The sequence below is a fragment of the Ctenopharyngodon idella genome, chromosome 18, assembly GCF_019924925.1.
Source record: "Ctenopharyngodon idella isolate HZGC_01 chromosome 18, HZGC01, whole genome shotgun sequence".
Classification (NCBI taxonomy): Eukaryota; Metazoa; Chordata; class Actinopteri; order Cypriniformes; family Xenocyprididae; genus Ctenopharyngodon; species Ctenopharyngodon idella.
This window is the reverse complement of record NC_067237.1, coordinates 32,563,031-32,585,265: the sequence shown is the minus strand read 5'-3', so window position 1 is coordinate 32,585,265 and position 22,235 is coordinate 32,563,031. Positions and strand designations below refer to the sequence as shown.

At 38.5% G+C, this 22,235-nt stretch overlaps 1 protein-coding gene, 12 non-coding genes and 2 pseudogenes across 14 annotated transcripts; all 15 read right to left on the bottom strand.

The window, feature by feature from the left end:
- Window positions 1-703: 703 nt before the first annotated feature.
- On the bottom strand, window positions 704-6,480 carry LOC127499921 (40S ribosomal protein S3-like; annotated as a pseudogene).
- On the bottom strand, window positions 704-21,991 carry LOC127499916 (40S ribosomal protein S3). Of its 2 annotated transcripts, none has more exons than XM_051870629.1 (7): window positions 21,854-21,991; window positions 21,163-21,293; window positions 20,951-21,044; window positions 20,775-20,869; window positions 16,568-16,752; window positions 11,770-11,974; window positions 704-769 (listed from the first exon to the last, which is right to left on the bottom strand). In XM_051870629.1, exons 1-7 carry the CDS (start codon window positions 21,881-21,883, stop codon window positions 754-756), a joined length of 756 nt encoding a protein of 251 aa, XP_051726589.1. In that variant the 5' UTR covers window positions 21,884-21,991; the 3' UTR covers window positions 704-753. The 2 variants fall into 2 exon arrangements, with proteins under 2 accessions (XP_051726589.1, XP_051726590.1); XM_051870630.1 differs by lacking the exons at window positions 704-769; window positions 11,770-11,974; window positions 16,568-16,752 and adding exons at window positions 17,833-17,903; window positions 18,201-18,404; window positions 20,292-20,479.
- LOC127500375 (small nucleolar RNA SNORD15) lies at window positions 841-985 on the bottom strand. Its single transcript, XR_007926326.1, has one exon. It is a non-coding gene; the product is annotated as a small nucleolar RNA SNORD15 (small nucleolar RNA).
- Window positions 2,466-2,613, bottom strand: LOC127500372 (small nucleolar RNA SNORD15). The gene has a single exon (XR_007926323.1). It is a non-coding gene; the product is annotated as a small nucleolar RNA SNORD15 (small nucleolar RNA).
- LOC127499919 (40S ribosomal protein S3-like) lies at window positions 3,071-16,682 on the bottom strand (annotated as a pseudogene).
- LOC127500374 (small nucleolar RNA SNORD15) lies at window positions 3,211-3,353 on the bottom strand. The gene has a single exon (XR_007926325.1). It is a non-coding gene; the product is annotated as a small nucleolar RNA SNORD15 (small nucleolar RNA).
- LOC127500381 (small nucleolar RNA SNORD15) lies at window positions 5,854-5,996 on the bottom strand. Its single transcript, XR_007926332.1, has one exon. It is a non-coding gene; the product is annotated as a small nucleolar RNA SNORD15 (small nucleolar RNA).
- LOC127500376 (small nucleolar RNA SNORD15) lies at window positions 7,147-7,296 on the bottom strand. Its single transcript, XR_007926327.1, has one exon. It is a non-coding gene; the product is annotated as a small nucleolar RNA SNORD15 (small nucleolar RNA).
- Window positions 7,883-8,025, bottom strand: LOC127500371 (small nucleolar RNA SNORD15). The gene has a single exon (XR_007926322.1). It is a non-coding gene; the product is annotated as a small nucleolar RNA SNORD15 (small nucleolar RNA).
- LOC127500379 (small nucleolar RNA SNORD15) lies at window positions 10,301-10,446 on the bottom strand. Its single transcript, XR_007926330.1, has one exon. It is a non-coding gene; the product is annotated as a small nucleolar RNA SNORD15 (small nucleolar RNA).
- LOC127500377 (small nucleolar RNA SNORD15) lies at window positions 11,581-11,721 on the bottom strand. Its single transcript, XR_007926328.1, has one exon. It is a non-coding gene; the product is annotated as a small nucleolar RNA SNORD15 (small nucleolar RNA).
- Window positions 15,458-15,600, bottom strand: LOC127500382 (small nucleolar RNA SNORD15). Its single transcript, XR_007926333.1, has one exon. It is a non-coding gene; the product is annotated as a small nucleolar RNA SNORD15 (small nucleolar RNA).
- On the bottom strand, window positions 16,847-16,991 carry LOC127500378 (small nucleolar RNA SNORD15). The gene has a single exon (XR_007926329.1). It is a non-coding gene; the product is annotated as a small nucleolar RNA SNORD15 (small nucleolar RNA).
- On the bottom strand, window positions 18,007-18,152 carry LOC127500373 (small nucleolar RNA SNORD15). Its single transcript, XR_007926324.1, has one exon. It is a non-coding gene; the product is annotated as a small nucleolar RNA SNORD15 (small nucleolar RNA).
- LOC127500380 (small nucleolar RNA SNORD15) lies at window positions 20,579-20,724 on the bottom strand. Its single transcript, XR_007926331.1, has one exon. It is a non-coding gene; the product is annotated as a small nucleolar RNA SNORD15 (small nucleolar RNA).
- Window positions 21,992-22,235: the final 244 nt, after the last annotated feature.

Sequence of the window (22,235 nt, the reverse complement as noted above, 5' to 3'; positions counted from 1 at the left end):
AAAAATGATTCAAATAGTTTAGTCCACTAACAAAGTACAATGGTTAATACGTTTGTTTTGGACGTGCAATTTCAGTACTTCAGAATACTAAGAAAACAAAATGGCCTGTCATCTGACACCTTCACAGCTTTATACAGGTTACAAATCCAAAATCTGCAAATGTTGTGCCATAACCTGAGCTACAGGAACTATCAGTAAATGAAAACCAGTAGTCTTTTTCTTCAATTTATTATTATTTATTTTTTTTTAACTCTGACTCCAGGTCTTATTCATCATATCTGGTCTTTTGGGTCTTTAACTGTAAAATTCCCCTACACAACAGACCCCAAAAATGTTCATGTTCATTCTCCCACACTAAAATGTAAACGTTTCTTGTATAAAGACCCAATTTACAATAAGAAAATTGAACAAGTCTAAAATATTTGGAAAATATTTAGTTTCAATGAAGTTGCATCACATTTAATTTCTACTCATAGCATTGTAATGTTATATTGTATTTACTCATTTTAATCAAACTTATAATTTTACATATTTTAAATAATTCCACTGACCCCTAGTAAAATAATAACGTACCACAATTTGCTAAAGATTGAAAAGTTAAAACTCATGAATCTGTTTAAAATATTTGAAATATCTAAATACTAAAACCATTAAGTACCGGAATCATTCATTACAGCTTTGAAATGAATAAAAACAGACAACATTTCCCCATTTATTCTTTTATTTTTTATACAGAAAAGTGAAGGCCTTCCATCAATGATCAGTCAACCTGAAAGAGACAAAAACCATCTTGTTAGAATAAAAAAAGCATTTCAAAGTCTAGGCAAGCAAGAAAAAAACCCTTCTCAGACAAATGCCTTAAAATCTTCAATCTAAGAGGACACACGATCTCTGAAGAACTAAAGTCAGACGCACAGAACGTGAGTCTGACCCAGAATCCTCAGAGGGCGCCTTAATCCGACTCGTCATCGAATCATCACTGAAGGAAACGTGGAGGTCATTTGACCTCAATACTGGGTTTTTAGGGTCTTACCCCTTTATGCGGTCGGCACTGGGGCTCCCTGTAGCATAACTGGGACCTCAGGCTTGGCCCCCTTCTGTTCGGACACTGGGGTGGTGGGGAGGACCTCCTCTTTGGGCTCCATGATGCTGACATGACATGCTTGTCGCTGGGATCAAAGGGAAGCATGATTTTCACCTTGATTCGAAGCACACCTATATGAACAGAGCATCACAAAGATATATAAAACTTTGACCAGAAGAACGAATAATATTAATGCCAACCCATTTGATCTGTACCATACGTTTCAAAGCACGAATTCGGAACCTTCTCAGACTAACGCCTCTAAATCGTTACACTGCTCTGAAGACTTACGAAACAATGCAATTCTGGTTCATTATATCATCACTGAAGGGAAGATAATTCGGTTCAGAGACTAAATTTGGAACAATGATTAGTTGCTCAATGAGACGTTAGTGGTGCCATCCTAAAACATACGGTTTTAAATGGCAAAAGCTTCACACATTAAAGTCAAAGTACTTAAGAACAGAGATGTGCATGAACTCCGACTTGATTTGAATTCAATTGGAACCACAAGCTCTCAATGCAATATAGATTCATTGAAACAGGTCTGTCACAACTATCATAGTTTTTGATTAAAATTCAGATATCACAGACCCCAAATATGTTCATGTCTGTGAGGTTCTCCTACACTAAAATGTAAACGTTTCTTTTATAAAGACCCAATTTACAATGAGAAAATTGAACAAGTCTAAAATATTTGGAAAATGAAGTTTCAATGAAGTTGCATCGCATTTAATTTCTACTCATAGCATTGTACTGTTATATTGTATTTACTCATTTTAATCAAACTTATTTAAATTTTACATATTTAAATAATTCCACAGACCCCTAGTAAAATAATGTACCACAATTTGCTAAAGATTTGAAAAGTTGAAATTCATTAATCTGAGAAATCTCTTTTGTATTTAGTTTCATTACATTTTTTACCCAGTACTCTACTGCTATAGTACTGTATTCATTTATCAATTTTTTAATTACTTGATACATTTTTTTACACTCTTCAAACATTTCCACAGAGCCCCTATTAAAATAGAGATTTGATAAAGATTTGACAAAAACAATATCAAGAGCCGTCAGCCCAATTAATCTTCCTCCATGCCTCTTACCCTGTCTGAGCAGTACATGGCAGACAGCGGTGTCAACGTAGTAGTTAACAGGGTCTCCACTGTGGATCATCAGGCCATCCACAAACTTCATGGATTTGGCTCTTTGACCTCTGTTTACCAGAGATGACCACCTCACAACCCTTGGCCCCACTCTCCATGAAGCGCAGCACACCGTAGCAGGCCCTGAGGACAACAAACATGATATAGAAATATAAAGAGGATATGGAAAGGAAAAATAATCTGAACTCTAAAACACACGGCCTGTTTCCAACCATCCTTCTCAGACAAATGCCTCAATTTCTTCAAGCAATTGGACCCACTGCTTTGAGGACCTGAAGTCAGACGCACAGAACATGAACCTGACCCAGAATCCTCAAAGACAGAACGAGCCCTTTCCGACTCGTCATCGTATCATCACTGAAGGGAATTTCAGTGGGTGTGCGTGCATGGTGTGCTAGGAAGTGAACGCTCACCTACGGACAGCCAGACCTCCGAGTAGCTTGTAGTGCAGTGACTCCGCCTGAGCGATGGCACAGAGACCCCGGGTGGCGACCTTCTCAGCGTACAGCTACAAAGACCAAAAAAAAAAAAAAAAAAAAAAAAAAAAAAAAAGACCCAATACTTCAGAACTAGCCATCACAATCTAATTTTGGACACCATTTACAACTTCACCAATCTTACCTCCACACTGCCCTCAGGGAACCTGAAACGTTTCTGAACGACGGCAGTCACTTCACGAATGCAGGGGCCTTTCATGAATATAGGTACTACTATTTTTTTTAAAGACTAAAAATTATTCAAATAGTTTAGCCCACTAACAAAAGTTACATTAAGTACTGGAATCATTCATTACAGCTTTGAAATGAATGAAAACAGAACATTTCCCCATTTATTCTTTTATTTTATTGCTTATACAGAAAAGTGAAGGCCTTCCATCAATGATCAGTCAACCTGGAAGAGACAAAAACATTTTGTTAGAATAAAAAAAGCATTTCAAAGACTAGGCAAGCAAGAAAAAACCCTTCTCAGACAAATGCCTTAAAATCTTCAATCTAAGAGGACACAATCTCTGAGGAACTAAAGTCAGACGCACAGAACATGAGTCTGACCCAGAATCCTCAGAGGGCGCCTTAATCCGACTCGTCATCGAATCATCACTGAAGGAAACGTGGAGGTCATTTGACCTCAATACTGGGTTTTTAGGGTCTTACCCCTTTATGCGGTCGGCACTGGGGCTCCCTGTGGCATGACTGGGCCCTCGGGCTTGGCCCCCTTCTGTTCGGACACTGGGGTGGTGGGGAGGACCTCCTCTTTGGGCTCCACGATGCTGACGTGGTCAGGCAGGGGCTTCTTGGGGCCGATCTTGCCGCTGGGATCCCAAGGGAAGCATGATTTTCACCTTGATTCCAAGCACACCTATATGAACATACACAATCACAAAGATATATAAAACTTTGACCAGGAGAATGTTTAGTGTAATACAAACCCATTTGAGCTTTACCATACGATTCATTCAGAACCTACTCCGACTAACGCCTCTAAATCATCACACCGGCTCTGAAGACTTATGAAACAATGCAATTCTGGTTCATTATATCACTGAAGGGAAGATAATTCAGTCGAGACTAAATTTGGAACAATGATTAGTTGCTCAATATGCAAGACGTTAGTGGTGCCATCCTAAAACATACGGTTTTAAATGACAAAAGCTTCACACATTAAAGTCCAAGTACTTAAACGAATAGTTCACCCAAAAATTAAAATAGTCATCCCTAACATGTATGAATTTCTCTTCTGCTGAACACAATTATATTTTAAAGAGTGTTGGTAACCAAACAGTTGATGAACCCCACTGACTTCCATAGTATGGAAAAAAAAAATAATCTATTTCATCAACTGTTTGGTTACCCATGTTCTTCAAAATATCTTCTGTGTTTTCAGCAGAAGAAAGAAATTCGTACAGATCTGGAACAACTTGAGGCAAAGTAAATAATGATAATTTTCATTTTTGGGTGAACTATCCCTTTAAGAACAGATGTGCATCAGCTCAGACTTGCTGATTTGATTTCAATTTGAATCACAAGCTCTCAAAGCAATATAGACTGTCACAACTATATAATCATCTGATTGCAATAGTAATTAAAATTCAGATACCACAGACCCCAAATGTGTTCATGTTTCTGAGGATCTCCCACACTAAAATGTTAGTTTATTGTATAAAGACCCAATTTACAATGAGAAAATTGAACAGAAGTTTAAAATATTTGGAAAATAGTTAATAAAATGACATTACATTGTGTTTCTACTCAGAGTTGTACTGTTGTAATACTGTATTTACTCATTTGTCAAATGTGTTTACTTTTGACATTAATTCCATTGACCCCTAGTAAAACAATAATGCACCTCAATTTACTAAAGATTTGAGAAGTTAAAACTCATGAATCTTGTTTGAAATTATATATATATATATATATATATATATATATATATATATATATATATATATATATATATATATAATTTAGTTTAATTTTTTTACTCAGTGCTGTACTGCTATAGTACTGTAGTTATTCATTTTTATTATTTTTTAATAACTTATTTATACATTTTTACACTTCAAATAGAGCTGCACGATTCTGGATAAAATGAAAATCATGATTTTTTTTTGGTTTCAAATAGAGATCACGATTCTGAATATACAACCAAACAACACGTAATTTACTAGAGGTTCTGACAAAATATAAATTGCTGACTGGAAAATGTTTGAATGAATTATTTAACAAAAATGTTTTTGAATGAATTCAATGACTCATTAATAAACACTTGTTTCATTGCTGGATGAATCTGTTTTTGAACGAATTTTTTGAATGAACGATTCAATGACAAATACATGTTTTAACAGTCAGTTGGCGCCACCTAGTGGAATTAGATGTAATTGATACAACCGTTATTTGACGTGCCAAGTTCGTTTCAAAAGGTAGTTTGCTCCATTTTGATCACAATTGTAGACATCGGTGTTTAAATACCAACTTAAAACTTATATCTCAGTACTTCTGTGATAATGTGAATATTTGTAACAGAAATAATGTGAGATTCAGAACGGCTCTCTCTGGCAGCACGAACACAGATTTGAACGTTCCGGTGTGATTTCGTCAAAGGTTTAATAGACGCGGGAGAATCGTTGTCATTAATAAAGTAGGATCCCGTGGGTGCTTGAATCGAGATCTCGATCTTTTTACGATTAATCGTGCAGCTCTAACTTCAAACATTTCGACAAAGCCCCTATTAAAATAGAGATTTGTTAAAGATGCTAAACTAACAAACAAAAAGTCAGGAAGGCCGTCAGTCCAATTCATCTTCCTCCATGCCTCTTACTCACCCTGTCTGAGCAGTACGTGGCGGACAGCGGTGTCAACGTAGTAGTTAACGGGGTCACCACTGTGGATCATCAGGACATCCACAAACTTCATGGATTTGTCTCTGACCTCTCAGTTTACCAGAGACGACCACCTCACAACCCTTGGCCCCACTCTCCATGATGAAGCGCAGCACACCGTAGCAGGCCCTGAGGACAACAAATGTGATATAGAAATATAAACAGAGGATATGGAAAGGAAAAATAATCTGAACTCTAATTAAAACACACGGCCTGTTTCCAACCATCCTTCTCAGACAAATGCCTATATCTTCAAGCGATTGGACCCACTGCTTTGAGAACCTGAAGTCAGACGCACAGAACATGAACCTGACCCAGAATCCTCAAAGACAGAACGGGCCCTTTCCGACTCATCGTATCATCACTGAAGGGAATTTCAGTGGGTAAGTGCGCATGGTGTGCTAGGAAGAGAACGCTCACCTACGGACAGCCAGACCTCCGAGCAGCTTGTAGCGCAGCGACTCTGCCTGAGTGATGGCGCAGAGACCCCGGGTGGCGACCTTCTCAGCGTACAGCTACAAAAAAAAAAAAAAAAAAAAAAAAGACCCAATACTTCAGAACTAGCCATCACAATCTAATTTTGGACACCATTTACACCAATCTTACCTCCACACTGCCCTCGGGGAACCCGAATCGTTTCTGAACGACAGCAGTCAGTTCACGAATGCGGTGGCCTCTCTCTCCCAGGACATTCTGGGTCCTAAAAAGACAAACAAATGAAGTCATTATACTTTATGCTCAAGCTAAACTACATCAATGTTTTTAAATCATGTGGTCACTGAACTAAACTAAACAAGAGGATATAGCCCACACCTGGTGGCTAGGATGATGATTTCTGTTCTTGTTGGTGTGACACGGACCTCCACACTGGAATATCCATCCTCGGCGAGCTCTCGGGTCAGGAACTCATTCAGCTCAGCTTTGAAGATGCCATCTGACACAAACTAATAGACAAACATTCAAATGATTATTACATCCTGATGCGGAACTAAAAAGACAAGCAAGTCTTATATGATCACATTCATGAATTACATCGTACCTACATTTTTCAGTTTTAAATCCCATAATAGACGACGTCAAACAAAAGTAAAAGATAAACCATATGCTGTTCAACACTAGAAATATGTTTCATGTACAACTACTAATATTATGTAACTATATATAGTCCACACCTGAATATATATTCATTTTTATCATTTAAATGACTTGATACATTTTTACACTCTTCAAACATTTCCACAGAGCCCCTATTAAAATAGAGATTTGATAAAAACAATAAAGAGCCGTCAGCCCATTTCATCTTCCTCCATGCCTCTTACTCACCCTGTCTGAGCAGTACATTGGCAGACAGCGGTGTCAACGTAGTAAACATCTCTTTGACCTCTCAGTTTACCAGAGACGACCATGCAGCACACCGTAGCAGGCCCTGAGGACAACAAACATGATATAGAAATATAAACGGAGGATATGGAAAGGAAAAATAATCTGAACTCTAAAACACACGGCCTGTTTCCAACCATCCTTCTCAGACAAATGCCTCTATATTTCTTCAAGCGATTGGACCCACTGCTTTGAGGACCTGAAGTCAGACGCACAGAACATGAACCTGACCCAGAATCCTCAAAGACAGAACGAGCCCCTTCCGACTCGTCATCGTATCATCACTGAAGGAAATTTCAGTCGGTAAGTGCGCATGTGGTGCTAGGAAGAGAACGCTCACCTACGGACAGCCAGACCTCTGAGCAGCTTGTAGCGAAGCAACTCTGCATGAGCGATGGCGCAGAGACCCCGGGTGGCGACCTTCTCCGCGTACAGCTACAAAGAATAAAGACCAAATACATTAGAACTAGCCATCACAATCTAATTTTGGACACCATTTACAACTTCACCAATCTTACCTCCACACTGCCCTCAGGGAACCTGAAACGTTTCTGAACGACGGCAGTCACTTCACGAATGCAGGGGCCTTTCATGAATATAGGTACTACTTTTTTTTCTTTTTTTTTTAAAGACTAAAAATTATTCAAATAGTTTAGCCCACTAACAAAAGTTACATTAAGTACTGGAATCATTCATTACAGCTTTGAAATGAATGAAAACAGACAACATTTCCCCATTTATTCTTTTATTTTATTTTTTTATACAGAAAAGTGAAGGCCTTCCATCAATGATCAGTCAACCTGGAAGAGGCAAAAACATCTTGTTAGAATAAAAAAAGCATTTCAAAGACTAAGCAAGAAAAAAAAAAAAAAAAACCCTTCTCAGACAAATGCCTTAAAATCTTCAATCTAAGAGGACGCAATCTCTGAGGAACTAAAGTCAGACGCACAGAACGTGAGTCTGACCCAGAATCCTCAGAGGGCGCCTTAATCCGACTCGTCATCGAATCATCACTGAAGGAAACGTGGAGGTCATTTGACCTCAATACTGGGTTTTTAGGGTCTTACCCCTTTATGCGGTCGGCACTGGGGCTCCCTGTGGCATGACTGGGACCTCGGGCTTGGCCCCCTTCTGTTCGGACACTGGGGTGGTGGGGAGGACCTCTTCTTTGGGCTCCACGATGCTGACGTGGTCAGGCAGGGGCTTCTTGGGGCCGATCTTTCCGCTGGGATCCCAAGGAAGCATGATTTTCACCTTGATTCCAAGCACACCTATATGAACATACACAATCACAAAGATATATAAAACTTTGACCAGGAGAATGTTTAGTGTAATACAAACCCATTTGAGCTTTACCATACGATTCATTCAGAACCTACTCCGACTAACGCCTCTAAATCGTCACACCGGCTCTGAAGACTTATGAAACAATGCAATTCTGGTTCATTATATCACTGAAGGGAAGATAATTCGGTTTCGAGACTAAATTTGGAACAATGATTAGTTGCTCAATATGCAAGACGTTAGTGGTGCCATCCTAAAACATACGGTTTTAAATGACAAAAGCCTCACACATTAAAGTCAAAGTACTTAAACGAATAGTTCACCCAAAAATGAAAATTGTCATCCCTAACATGTATGAATTTTCTTCTGCTGAAAATTATATTTTAAAGAGTGTTGGTAACCAAACAGTTGATGAACCCCACTGACTTCCATAGTATGGAAAAAAAAAAAATCTATTCCATCAACTGTTTGGTTACCCATGTTCTTCAAAATATCTTTTGTGTTTTTAGCAGAAGAAAGAAAATCATACAGATCTGGAACAACTTGAGGTGAAGTAAATGACAATTTTCATTTTTGGGACTCATTGAACTATCCCTTTAAGAACAGATGTGCATCGGCTCAGACTTGCCGATATGATTTCAATTTGAATCACAAGCTCTCAAAGCAATAGACTGTCACAACTATATAATCATCTGATTGCAATAGTAATTAAAATTCAGATACCACAGACCCCAAATGTGTTCATGTTTGTGAGGATCTCCCACCCTAAAATGTTAGTTTCTTGTATAAAGACCCAATTTACAATGAGAAAATTGAACAGAAGTCTAAAATATTTGGAAAATAGTTAATAAAATGACATTACATTGTGTTTCTACTCAGAGTTGTACTGTTGTAATACTGCATTTACTCATTTGTCAAATTTGTTTACTTTTGACATTAATTCCATTGACCCCTAGTAAAACAATAATGCACCTCAATTTCCTAAAGATTTGAGAAGTTAAAACTCATGAATCTTGTTTGAAATATTTAAAAAAAAAAAAAAAAAAAAAAAAAAAAAAAATAGTTTCATTAATTTTTTTACTCAGTGCTGTACTGCTATAGTACTGTAGTTATTAAATTTTTAAATAACTAGTTGATACATTTTTACACTTCAAATAGAGCTGTACGATTCTGGATAAAATGAGAATGGTTTTTTTGGTTTCAAATAGAGATCACGATTCTGAATATACAACCAAACCAAACACCACGTAATTTACTAGAGGTTCTGACAAAATATAAATTGCTGACCGGAAAATGTTTGAATGAATTATTTAACAAAAATGGTTTTAAATAAATTCAATGACTTAATACTTGGTTTCATTGCTGGATGAATCAGTGTTTTTGAACAAATCTTTTGAATGAACGATTCAATGACAAATACATGTTTTAACAGTCAGTTGTCGCCACCTAGTGGAATTAGATGTAATTGATACAACCATTATTTGAACGAACCGGTTTGATTGTCAAAGGTTTAATAGAAGTGGGAGAATCGTTGTCAGTAATAAAGTAGGATTGCGTGGTGCTTGAATCGAGATCGCAATCTTTTTACGATTAATCGTGCAGCTCTAACTTCAAACATTTCGACAAAGCCCTTATTAAAATAGAGATTTGCTGAAGATGCTAAAATGTTACACAAAAAGTCAGGAAGGCCGTCAGAGTCCAATTCATCTTCCTCCATGCCTCTTACCCTGTCTGAGCAGTACGTGGCGGACAGCGGTGTCAACGTAGTAGTTAACGGGGTCTCCACTGTGGATCATCAGGCCATCCACAAACTTCATGGATTTGGCTCTTTGACCTCTCAGTTTATCAGAGACGACCACCTCACAACCCTTGGCCCCGCTCTCCATGATGAAGCGCAGCACACCGTAGCAGGCCCTGAGGACAACAAACATGATATAGAAATATAAACAGAGGATATGGAGAGGAAAAATAATCTGAAGTCTAAAAAACACACAGCCTGTTTCCAACCATCCTTCTCAGACAAATGCCTATATCTTCAAGCGATTGGACCCACTGCTTTGAGGACCTGAAGTCAGACGCACAGAACATGAACCTGACCCAGAATCCTCAAAGACAGAACGGGCCCTATCCGACTCGTCAACGTATCATCACAGAAGGGAATTTCAGTGGGTAAGTGTGCATGGTGTGCTAGGAAGTGAACGCTCACCTACGGACAGCCAGACCTCTGAGCAGCTTGTAACGCAGCGACTCCGCCTGAGCGATGGCGCAGAGACCCCAGGGTGGCGACCTTCTCAGCGTACAGCTACAAAGAAAAAAGACCCAATACATTAGAACTAGCCATCACAATCTAATTTTGGACACCATTTACAACTTCACCAATCTTACCTCCACACTGCCCTCAGGGAACCCGAATTGTTTCTGAATGACAGCAGTCACTTCACGAATGCAGGGGCCTTTCATGAATATAGGTACTACTTTTTTTTTTTTTTTTTTTTTTAAAGACTGAAAATGATTCAAATACAGTAGCCAACATTTGTAGTGGATCAAAACCTTTCAAAGTTGCCCTAAAACCTTTTTAGGACAACTTAGTTCTTAGGACAACTTTGATGAACTTTTTTGATCCACTTCAAATGTTGACAAGTGTAGTTTAGCCCACTAACAAAAGTATCATGGATAATACGTTTGTTTTGGACATGCGCAATTTCAGTGCTTCAGAATACCAAGTAAATAAAATGGCCTGTCATCTGACACCTTCACAGCTCTATAGGTTACAAAACCAAAATCTGCAAATGTTTTGTACTATAACCTGAGCTACAGGAACAATCAGTAAATGAAAACCAGTAGTCTTCATCCTAAAAGTAAAGCTGTTATTAAATAAAGCTAAGCATCTAGAGATTAACACATGAGGATATCAGTGTAGTTCAGGGTAAAAACATTCTGCATGCACATAGAAACAGTTAATGGGGGAAGAAAAAAGAAAAAAAAAGAAAAAAAGAAAAAAAGAAAAAGAAGTCACATAACTAGCACTGTCATACACTTTTACTGATCACATGACTTATGGATGGCTATTTCCGTTCTGGGACACCATCGGCTACCAAAACCATTAAGTACTGGAATCATTCATTACAGCTTTGAAATGAATGAAAAGACAACATTTCCCCATTTATTCTTTTATTTTATTTTTTATACAGAAAAGTGTAGGCCTTCCATCAATGATCAGTCAACCTGGAAGAGACAAAAACCATTTTGTTAGAATAAAAAAAAGCATTGCAAGCAAGAAAAAAAAAAACCCTTCTCAGACAAATGCCTTAATCTTCAATCTAAGAGGACACAATCTCTGAGGAACTAAAGTCAGACGCACAGAACGTGAGTCTGACCCAGAATCCTCAGAGGGCGCCTTAATCCGACTAGTCATCGAATCATCACTGAAGGAAACGTGGAGGTCATTTGACCTCAATACTGGGTTTTTAGGGTCTTACCCCTTTATGCGGTCGGCACTGGGGCTCCCCTGTGGCATGACTGGGCCCTCGGGCTTGGCCCCCTTCTGTTCGGACACTGGGGTGGTGGGGAGGACCTCTTCTTTGGGCTCCACGATGCTGACGTGGTCAGGCAGGGGCTTCTTGGGGCCGATCTTGCCGCTGGGATCCCAGGGAAGCATGATTTTCACCTTGATTCCAAGCACACCTATATGAACATACACAATCACAAAGATATATAAAACTTTGACCAGGAGAATGTTTAGTGTAATACAAACCCATTTGAGCTTTACCATACGATTCATTCAGAACCTACTCCGACTAACGCCTCTAAATCGTCACACCGGCTCTGAAGACTTATGAAACAATGCAATTCTGGTTCATTATATCACTGAAGGGAAGATAATTCAGTTTCGAGACTAAATTTGGAACAATGATTAGTTGCTCAATATGCAAGACGTTAGTGGTGCCATCCTAAAACATACGGTTTTAAATGACAAAAGCCTCACACATTAAAGTCAAAGTACTTAAACGAATAGTTCACCCAAAAATGAAAATTGTCATCCCTAATATGTATGAATTTCTTTCTTCTATTCCATCAACTGTTTGGTTACCCATGTTCTTCAAAATATCTTTTGTGTTTTTAGCAGAAGAAAGAAAATCATACAGATCTGGAACAACTTGAGGTGAAGTAAATAATGACAATTTTCATATTTGGGACTCATTGAACTATCCCTTTAAGAACAGATGTGCATCAGCTCAGACTTGCCGATATGATTTCAATTTGAATCACAAGCTCTCAAAGCAATAGACTGTCACAACTATATAATCATCTGATTGCAATAGTAATTAAAATTCAGATACCACAGACCCCAAATGTGTTCATGTTTGTGAGGATCTCCCACACTAAAAATGTTGATGACCCCTAGTAAAACAATAATGCACCTCAATTTGCTAAAGATTTGAGAAGTTAAAACTCATGAAACTTGTTTGAAATATTTAAAAAAAAAAAAAAAAAAAAAAAAAAAAAAAGTTTACATTTTTTTTTTTTACTCCGTGCTGTACTGCTATAGTAGCTACTGTAGTTATTTTTTTAAATAACTTACTTATACATTTTTACACTTAAAATAGAGCTGCACGATTCTGGATAAAGTGAGAAACATGATTTTTTGGTTTCAAATAGAGATCATGATTCTCCCACGATTCTGAATATACAACCAAACAAAACACGTAATTTACTAGAGGTTCTGACAAAATATAAATTGCTGACTCTAATTGCTGGAAAATGTTTGAATAAATTATTTAACAAAAATGGTTTTGAATGAATTCAATGACTCATTAATACTTGATTCATTGCTGGATGAATCAGTGTTTTTGAATGAACGATTCAATGACAAATACATTTAAGTCAGTTGTCGCCACCTAGTGGAATTAGATGTAATTGATACAACCGTTATTTGACGTGCCAAGTTCGTTTCAAAAGGTAGTTTGCTCCATTTTGATCGCAATTGTAGACATCGGTGTTTAAATACTAACTTAAAACTTATACAGGTGCTGGTCATATAATTAGAATATCGTGAAAAAGTTCATTTTTTTATTGTAAATTATTTTTAAAAAAATGAAACTTTCATATATTCTAGATTCCCTACATGTAAAGTAAAACATTTCAAAAGTTTTTTTTTTTTAATTTGTTGATTAGAGCGTACAGCTAATGAAAGTCCAAAATCCAGTATCTCAAAATATTAGAATATTTACATTTGAGTTTCATTAAATGACCATCCCTACAGTATAAATTCCGGGTATCTTTTGTTCTTTGAAACCACACTAATGGGGAAGACTGCTGACTTGGCAATGGTCCAGGAGACAATCATTGACACCCTCCACAAAGAGAGTAAGTCACAGAAGGTCATTACTGAATGGGGTGGCTGTTTACAGAGTGTATATCAAAGCATATTAAATGCAAAGTTGACTGGAAGGAAGAAATTGGGTAGGCAAAGGTGCACAAGCAACAGGGATGACCGCAAGCTTGAGAATACTGTCAAGTAAAGCCGATTCAAACACTTGGGAGAGCTTCACATTGAGTAGAATGAAGCCGGAGTCAGCGCATCAAGAGTCACCACACTCAGACATCTTCAGGAAAAGGACTACCAAGCCACTTCTGAACCAGAGACAACGTCAGAAGCATCTTACCTGGGCTAAGGAGAAAAAGAACTGGACAGTGAACAGTGGTCGAAAGTCCTCTTTTCAGATAAAAGTAAATTTTGCATTTCATGTTGAAATCATGGTCCCAGAGTCTGAAGGAAGACTGGAGAGGCACAGAATCCAAGCTGCTTGAAGTCTAGTGTGAAGTTTCTGAAGTCAATAATGATTTGGGGGGGGCGTGACGTCTGCTGGTGTTGGTCCATTGTGTTTTATCAAGTGCAAAGTCAATGCAGCCATCTTCCAGGAGATTTTGGAGCACTTTATGCTTCTATCTGCTGACAAGCTTTATGGAGATGCTGATTTCCTTTTCCAGCAGGACTTTAGCACCTGCCCACAGTGCAAAAACCACTTCCAAGTGGTTTGCTGACCATGATATTACTGTGCTTTATTGGCCAGCCAATATGCCTGACCTGAATCTATGGGATATTTTCAAGAGAAAGATGAGAAACAGTCGATCCAACAATATACAGATGATCTGTAGGCTCAATAGTGCCTCAGCAGTGCCACAGGCTGATCACTTCCATGCCACACTTCACTGATGCAGTAATTTGTGCTAGGAGCAAGTCATTTGCTGTAATATGTCCTGCCGATCAAGTATTGAGTGCACAAAAGAACATACTTTTAAGAACTTTAACTTTTCTGTTTTGCAAATCCATTTTTTGATTGATCTTAGGAAATATTCTAATATTTTGAAATACTGGATTTTGGACTTTCATGAGCTGTACGCTCTAATCATCAAAATTTAAAAAAAAACTTTTGAAATGTTTTACTTTACATGTAGGGAATCTAGAATATATGAAAGTTTCATTTTTAAAAATAATTTATAATAAAAAAATTAACTTTTTGATGATATTCTAATTATATGACCAGCACCTGTATATCAGTACTTCTGTAATAATGTGAATATTTGTAACAGAAATAACTAATGTGTGATTCAAAACGGCTCTCTGGCAGCACAAACACAGATTTGAACGTTCCAGTATGATTTCGTCAAAGGTTTAATAGACGCGGGAGAATCGTTGTCATTAATAAAGTAGGATCCCGTGGGTGCTTGAATCAAGATCTTTTTGATTAATCGTGCAGCTCTAACTTCAAACATTTCCACATAGCCCCTATTAAAATAGATTTGCTTAAGATGCTAAACAAACGTTAAACAAAAAGTCAGGAAGGCCGTCAGTCCAATTCATCTCCACCCATGCCTCTTACTCACCCTGTCTGAGCAGTACATGGCAGACAGCGGTGTCAACGTAGTAGTTAACGGGGTCTCCACTGTGGATCATCAGGCCATCCACAAACTTCATGGATTTGGCTCTCTGACCCCTCAGTTTACCAGAGACGACCACCTCACAACCCTTGGACCCACTCTCCATGAAGCGCAGCACACCGTAGCAGGCCCTGAGGACAACAAATGTGATATAGAAATATAAACAGAGGATATGGAAAGGAAAAATAATCTGAACTCTAAAACACATGGCCTGTTTCCAACCATCCTTCTCAGACAAATGCCTATATCTTCAAGCGATTGGACCCACTGCTTTGAGAACCAGAAGTCAGACGCACAGAACATGAACCTGACCCAGAATCCTCAAAGACAGAACGGGCCCTTTCCGACTCATCGTATCATCACTGAAGGGAATTTCAGTGGGTAAGTGTGCATGGTGTGCTAGGAAGTGAACGCTCACCTACGGCAAGCCGGACCTCCGAGCAGCTTGTAGCGCAGCGACTCTGCCTGAGCGATGGCGCAGAGACCCCGGGTGGCGACCTTCTCAGCGTACAGCTACAACGAAAAAAAAAGACCCAATACGTCAAAACTAGCCATCACAAACTAGTTTTGGACACCATTTACAACTTTACCAATCTTACCTCCACACTGCCCTCAGGGAACCCGAATGGTTTCTGAACGACAGCAGTCAGTTTACGAATGCGGCGGCCTCTCTCCCAGGACATTTTGGGTCCTATAAAGACAAACAAATGAAGTCATTACACTTTATGCTCAAGCTAAACTACAATGTTTTTAAATCATGTGGTCATTGAACTAAACTAAACAAGAGGATATAGCCCACACCTGGTGGCTAGGATGATGATTTCTGTTCTTGTTGGTGTGACACGGATCTCCACACCGGAATATCCATCCTCGGCGAGCTCTCGGGTCAGGAACTCATTCAGCTCAGCTTTGAAGATGCCATCTGACACGAACTAATAGACAAACATTCAAGTGATTAATACATCCTGATGCGGAACTAAAATGAAAGACAAGCAAGTCTTATATGATCACATTCATGAATTACATCGTACCTACATTTTTCAGTTTTAAATCCCATAATAGACAACGTCAAACTAAAGTAAAAGACAAACCATATGCTGTTCAACACTAGAAATATTTGTTTCATGTACAACTACTGATATATGTAACTATATATAGTCCACACCTGAATATATGTATTTTTATCATTTAAAATGATTTTATACATTTTTACACTCTTCAAACATTTCCACAGAGCCCCTATTAAAATAGAGATTTGCTTAAGATGCTAAACAAACGTTTAACAAAAAGTCAGGAAGGCCGTCAGTCCAATTCATCTTCCTCCATGCCTCTTACCCTGTCTGAGCAGTACGTGGCGGACAGCGGTGTCAACGTAGTAGTTAACGGGGTCTCCACTGTGGATCATCAGGCCATCCACAAACTTCATGGATTTGGCTTTTTGACCTCTCAGTTTACCAGAGACGACCACCTCACAACCCTTGGCCCCGCTCTCCATGAAGCGCAGCACACCGTAGCAGGCCCTGAGGACAACAAATGTGATATAGAAATATAAATGGAGGATATGGAAAGAAAAAATAATCTGAACTCTAAAACACACGGCCTGTTTCCAACCATCCTTCTCAGACAAATGCCTTTATATCTTCAAGCGATTGGACCCACTGCTTTGAGGACCTGAAGTCAGACGCACAGAACATGAACCTGACCCAGAATCCTCAAAGACAGAACAGGCCCTTTCCGACTCATCGTATCATCACTGAAGGAAATTTCAGTGGGTAAGTGTGCATGGTGTGCTAGGAACTGAACGCTCACCTACAGACAGCCAGACCTCCGAGCAGCTTGTAGCGCAGCGACTCTGCCTGAGCGATGGCGCAGAGACCCCGGGTGGCGACCTTCTCAGCGTACAGCTACAAAGAAAAAAGACCCATACGTTAGAACTAGCCATCACAATCTAATTTTGGACACCATTTACAACTTTACCAATCTTACCTCCACACTGCCCTAGGGGAAACCGAATCGTTTCTGAACGACGGCAGTCACTTCTCGAATGCAGGGGCCTTTCATGAATATAGGTACTACTTTCTGTTTTTTAAAGACTGAAAATTATTCAAATAGTTTAGCCCACTAACAAAAGCACCATGGATAATACATTTGTTTTGGACACGTGCAATTTTAGTGCTTCAGAATACCAAGTAAATAAAATGGCATGTCATCTGACACCTTCACAGCTCTATAGGTTACAAAACCAAAATCTGCAAATGTTTTGTACCATAACCTGAGCTACAGGAACTATCAGTAAATGAAAACCAGTAGTTTTTATCCTAAAAGTAAAGCTGTTATTAAATAAAGCTAAGCATCTAGAGATTAACACATGAGGATATCAGTGTAGTTCAGGGTAAAAACATTCTGCATGCACATAAAAACAGTTAACAGGAAAGAAAAGAAAGGAAAAAAAAAGTCACATAACTAGCACTGTCATACACCTTTTACTGGTCAAATGACTTATGGATGGCCATTTCAATTCTGGGACACCATCAGCTACCAAAACCATTAAGTACTGGAATCATTCATTACAGCTTTGAAATGAATGAAAACAGACAACATTTCCCCATTTATTCTTTTATTTTATTTTTTATACAGAAAAGTGTAGGCCTTCCATCAATGATCAGTCAACCTGGAAGAGACAAAAACATCTTGTTAGAAAAAAAAAAACAAAAAAAAAAAAAAAACATTTCAAAGACTAAGCAAGCAAAAAAAAAAAAAAAAAAAAAAACCACCCTTCTCAGATAAATGCCTCGAAATCTTCAATCTAAGAGGACACACGATCTCTGAGGAACTAAAGTCAGACGCACAGAACGTGAGTCTGACCCAGAATCCTCAGAGGGCCGCCTCAATCCGACTCGTCATCGAATCATCACTGAAGGAAACGTGGAGGTCATTTGACCTCAATACTGGGTTTTTAGGGTCTTACCCCTTTATGCGGTCGGCACTGGGGCTCCCTGTGGCATGACTGGGCCCTCGGGCTTGGCCCCCTTCTGTTCGGACACTGGGGTGGTGGGGAGGACCTCTTCTTTGGGCTCCACGATGCTGACGTGGTCAGGCAGGGGCTTCTTGGGGCCGATCTTGCCGCTGGGATCCCAGGGAAGCATGATTTTCACCTTGATTCCAAGCACACCTATATGAACATACACAATCACAAAGATATATAAAACTTTGACCAGGAGAATGTTTAGTGTAATACAAACCCATTTGAGCTTTACCATACGATTCATTCAGAACCTACTCCGACTAACGCCTCTAAATCATCACACCGGCTCTGAAGACTTATGAAACAATGCAATTCTGGTTCATTATATCACTGAAGGGAAGATAATTCAGTTGAGACTAAATTTGGAACAATGATTAGTTGCTCAATATGCAAGACGTTAGTGGTGCCATCCTAAAACATACGGTTTTAAATGACAAAAGCTTCACACATTAAAGTCAAAGTACTTAAACGAATAGTTCACCCAAAAATGAAAATTGTCATCCCTAATATGTATGAATTTCTTTCTTCTGCTGAAAATTATATTTTAAAGAGTGTTGGTAACCAAACAGTTGATGAACCCCACTGACTTCCATAGTATGGAAAAAAAAATAATCTATTCCATCAACTGTTTGGTTACCCATGTTCTTCAAAATATCTTTTGTGTTTTTAGCAGAAAAAAGAAATTCATACAGATCTGGAACAACTTGAGGTGAAGTAAATAATGACAATTTTCATTTTTGGGACTCATTGAACTATCCCTTTAAGAACAGATGTGCATCAGCTCAGACTTGCTGATTTGATTTTAATTTGAATCACAAGCTCTCAAAGCAATAGACTGTCACAACTATATAATCATCTGATTGCAATAGTAATTAAAATTCAGATACCACAGACCCCAAATGTGTTCATGTTTCTGAGGATCTCCCACACTAAAATGTTAGTTTCTTGTATAAAGACCCAATTTACAATGAGAAAGTTGAACAAAAGTAAAATATTTGGAAAATAGTTAATAAAATGACATTACATTGTTTTTCTGAGATTTGTACTGTTGTAATACTGTATTTACTAATTTTAGTCAAATTTGTTTACTTTTGACATTAAATAATTCCACTGACCCCTAGTAAAACAATAATGCATCTCAATTTGCTTAAGATTTGAGAAGTTAAAACTCATGAATCTTGTGTTAAATATATTTTTTTAAAAATTATAGTTTCATTAATTTTTTTAGTCAGTGCTGTACTGCTATAGTACTGTAGTTATTAATTTCTCTATTATTTTTAAATAGCTAGTTACATTTTTACACCTCAAATAGAGCTGCACAATTCTGGATAAAATGAAAATCATGATTTTTTTTGGTTTCAAATAGAGATCACGATTCTCCCACGATTCTGAATATACAACCAAACAAAACATGTAATTTACTAGAGGTTCTGACAAAATATAAATTGCCGACTCTAATTGCTGGAAAATGTTTGAATGACTTATTTAACAAAAATGGTTTTGAATGAATTCAATGACTCAATAATTGTTTCATTGCTGGATGAATCAGTGTTTTTGAACAAATCTTTTGAATGAACGATTCAATGACAAATACATTTTTTAACAGTCAGTTGGCGCCACCTAGTGGAATTAGATGTAATTGATACAACCGTTATTTGATGTGCCAAGTTCGTTTCAAAAGGTAGTTTGCTCCATTTTGATCGCTATTGTAGACATCGGTGTTTAAATACTAACTTAAAACTTATATCTCAGTACTTCTGTAATAATGTGAATATTTGTAACAGAAATAACTAATGTGAGATTCAAAACGGCTCTCTCTGGCAGCATGAACACAGATTTGAACAAACCGGTGTGATTCTGTCAAAGGTTTAATAGGATCCCGTGGGTGCTTGAATCGAGATCGCAATCTTTTTACGATTAATCGTGCAACTCTAACTTCAAACATCAGATTTGCTAAAGATGCTAAACAAACATTAAACAAAAAGTCAGGAAGGCCGTCAGTCCAATTCATCTTCCTCCATGCCTCTTACTCACCCTGTCTGAGCAGTACGTGGCGGACAGCGGTGTCAACGTAGTAGTTAACGGGGTCTCCACTGTGGATCATCAGGCCATCCACAAACTTCATGGATTTGGCTCTCTGACCCCTCAGTTTACCAGAGACGACCACCTCACAACCCTTGGCCCCGCTCTCCATGATGAAGCGCAGCACACCGTAGCAGGCCCTGAGGACAACAAATGTGATATAGAAATATAAACAAAGGATATGGAAAGGAAAAAATAATCTGAACTCTAATTAAAACACACGGCCTGTTTCCAACCATCCTTCTCAGACAAATGCCTATATCTTCAAGCGATTGGACCCACTGCTTTGAGGACCTGAAGTCAGACGCACAGAACATGAACCTGACCCAGAATCCTCAAAGACAGAACGGGCCCTATCCGACTCGTCAACGTATCATCATTGAAGGGAATTTCAGTCAGTAAGTGTGCATGGCGTGCTAGAAAGTGAACGCTCACCTACGGACAGCCAGACCTCCGAGCAGCTTGTAGCGCAGCGACTCCGCCTGAGCGATGGCGCAGAGACCCCGGGTGGCGACCTTCTCAGCGTACAGCTACAACGAAAAGACCCAATACGTCAAAACTAGCCATCACAATCTAATTTTGGACACCATTTACAACTTTACCAATCTTACCTCCACACTGCCCTCAGGGAACCCGAATCGTTTCTGAACGACAGCAGTCAGTTCACGAATACGGCGGCCTTTCTCTCCCAGGACATTCTGGGTCCTAAAAAGACAAACAAATGAAGTCATTACACTTTATGCTCGAGCAAAACTACATCAATGCTTTTAAAACATGTGGTCATTGAACTAAACTAAACTAAACGAGAGGATATAGCCCACACCTGGTGGCTAGGATGATGATTTCTGTTCTTGTTGGTGTGACACGGACCTCCACACCGGAATATCCATCCTCGGCGAGCTCTCGGGTCAGGAACTCATTCAGCTCAGCTTTGAAGATGCCATCTGACACGAACTAATAGACAAACATTCAAATGATTATTACATCCTGATACGGAACTAAAATGAAAGACAAGCAAGTCTTATATGATCACATTCATGAATTACATCGTACCTACATTTTTCAGTTTTAAATCCCGTAATAAATGACGTCAAACAAAAGTAAAAGACAAACCAAATGCTGTTCAACACTAGAAATATTTGTGTTTCATGTACAACTGCTGATAAATGTAACTCTACATATAGCCCATACCCGAATATAGTGTTATTTTCTTGCGGCAATACTAACGAAAGCTTCCGGGCACATATAAAGCGCTTAAAGGTCACTTATAAATTGCATTATACGTTTGGACGGCACAAATATTAAAGTTCACTGAACGGAACGCAGCATTCATCTGCCATGTTTCACATCAGATTCATTGCCGACACCATCCAGTTCAATCCACCGACACAGCTTTATAAAATGCTCATCTGAACTGCTTAAATCATAAACAAGTACTATAGTGATAATATCCAACTCTTATTTCGCACACCTGTACTTTAATTAAACATATTTGCGCTGAAATTCGTACCAACCTTTCTCTTCTTCGAGATTTGCACCGCCATCTTGCCAAAGGCCACAGACAGGAAAGGAATTGGCAATAGAGCGGAAGTGCACTTATGCCAAAGGATCACTTCCGTATGGATGTATGTGGTGATGGGAATTGTAGTCCTTAGGTCACACGCGGTAATCTCTTTGTAGTTATGACCGCATTTCGTTTTTAAATTGTACAATATAAATACAGCCTACATGTAATAGCCTTGCTTCTATTTTCTTCCGCATTCAAACATTTTTGTAATTATTTCTTTAATAAATGTTTTAATAGGCTAAATGTTTGTATATGTGTGAGTTAGCCCTATTTTTTATAAATATTTTTCACTCTTTTTAATGATAACTCTGCACTACACTAAAAACACA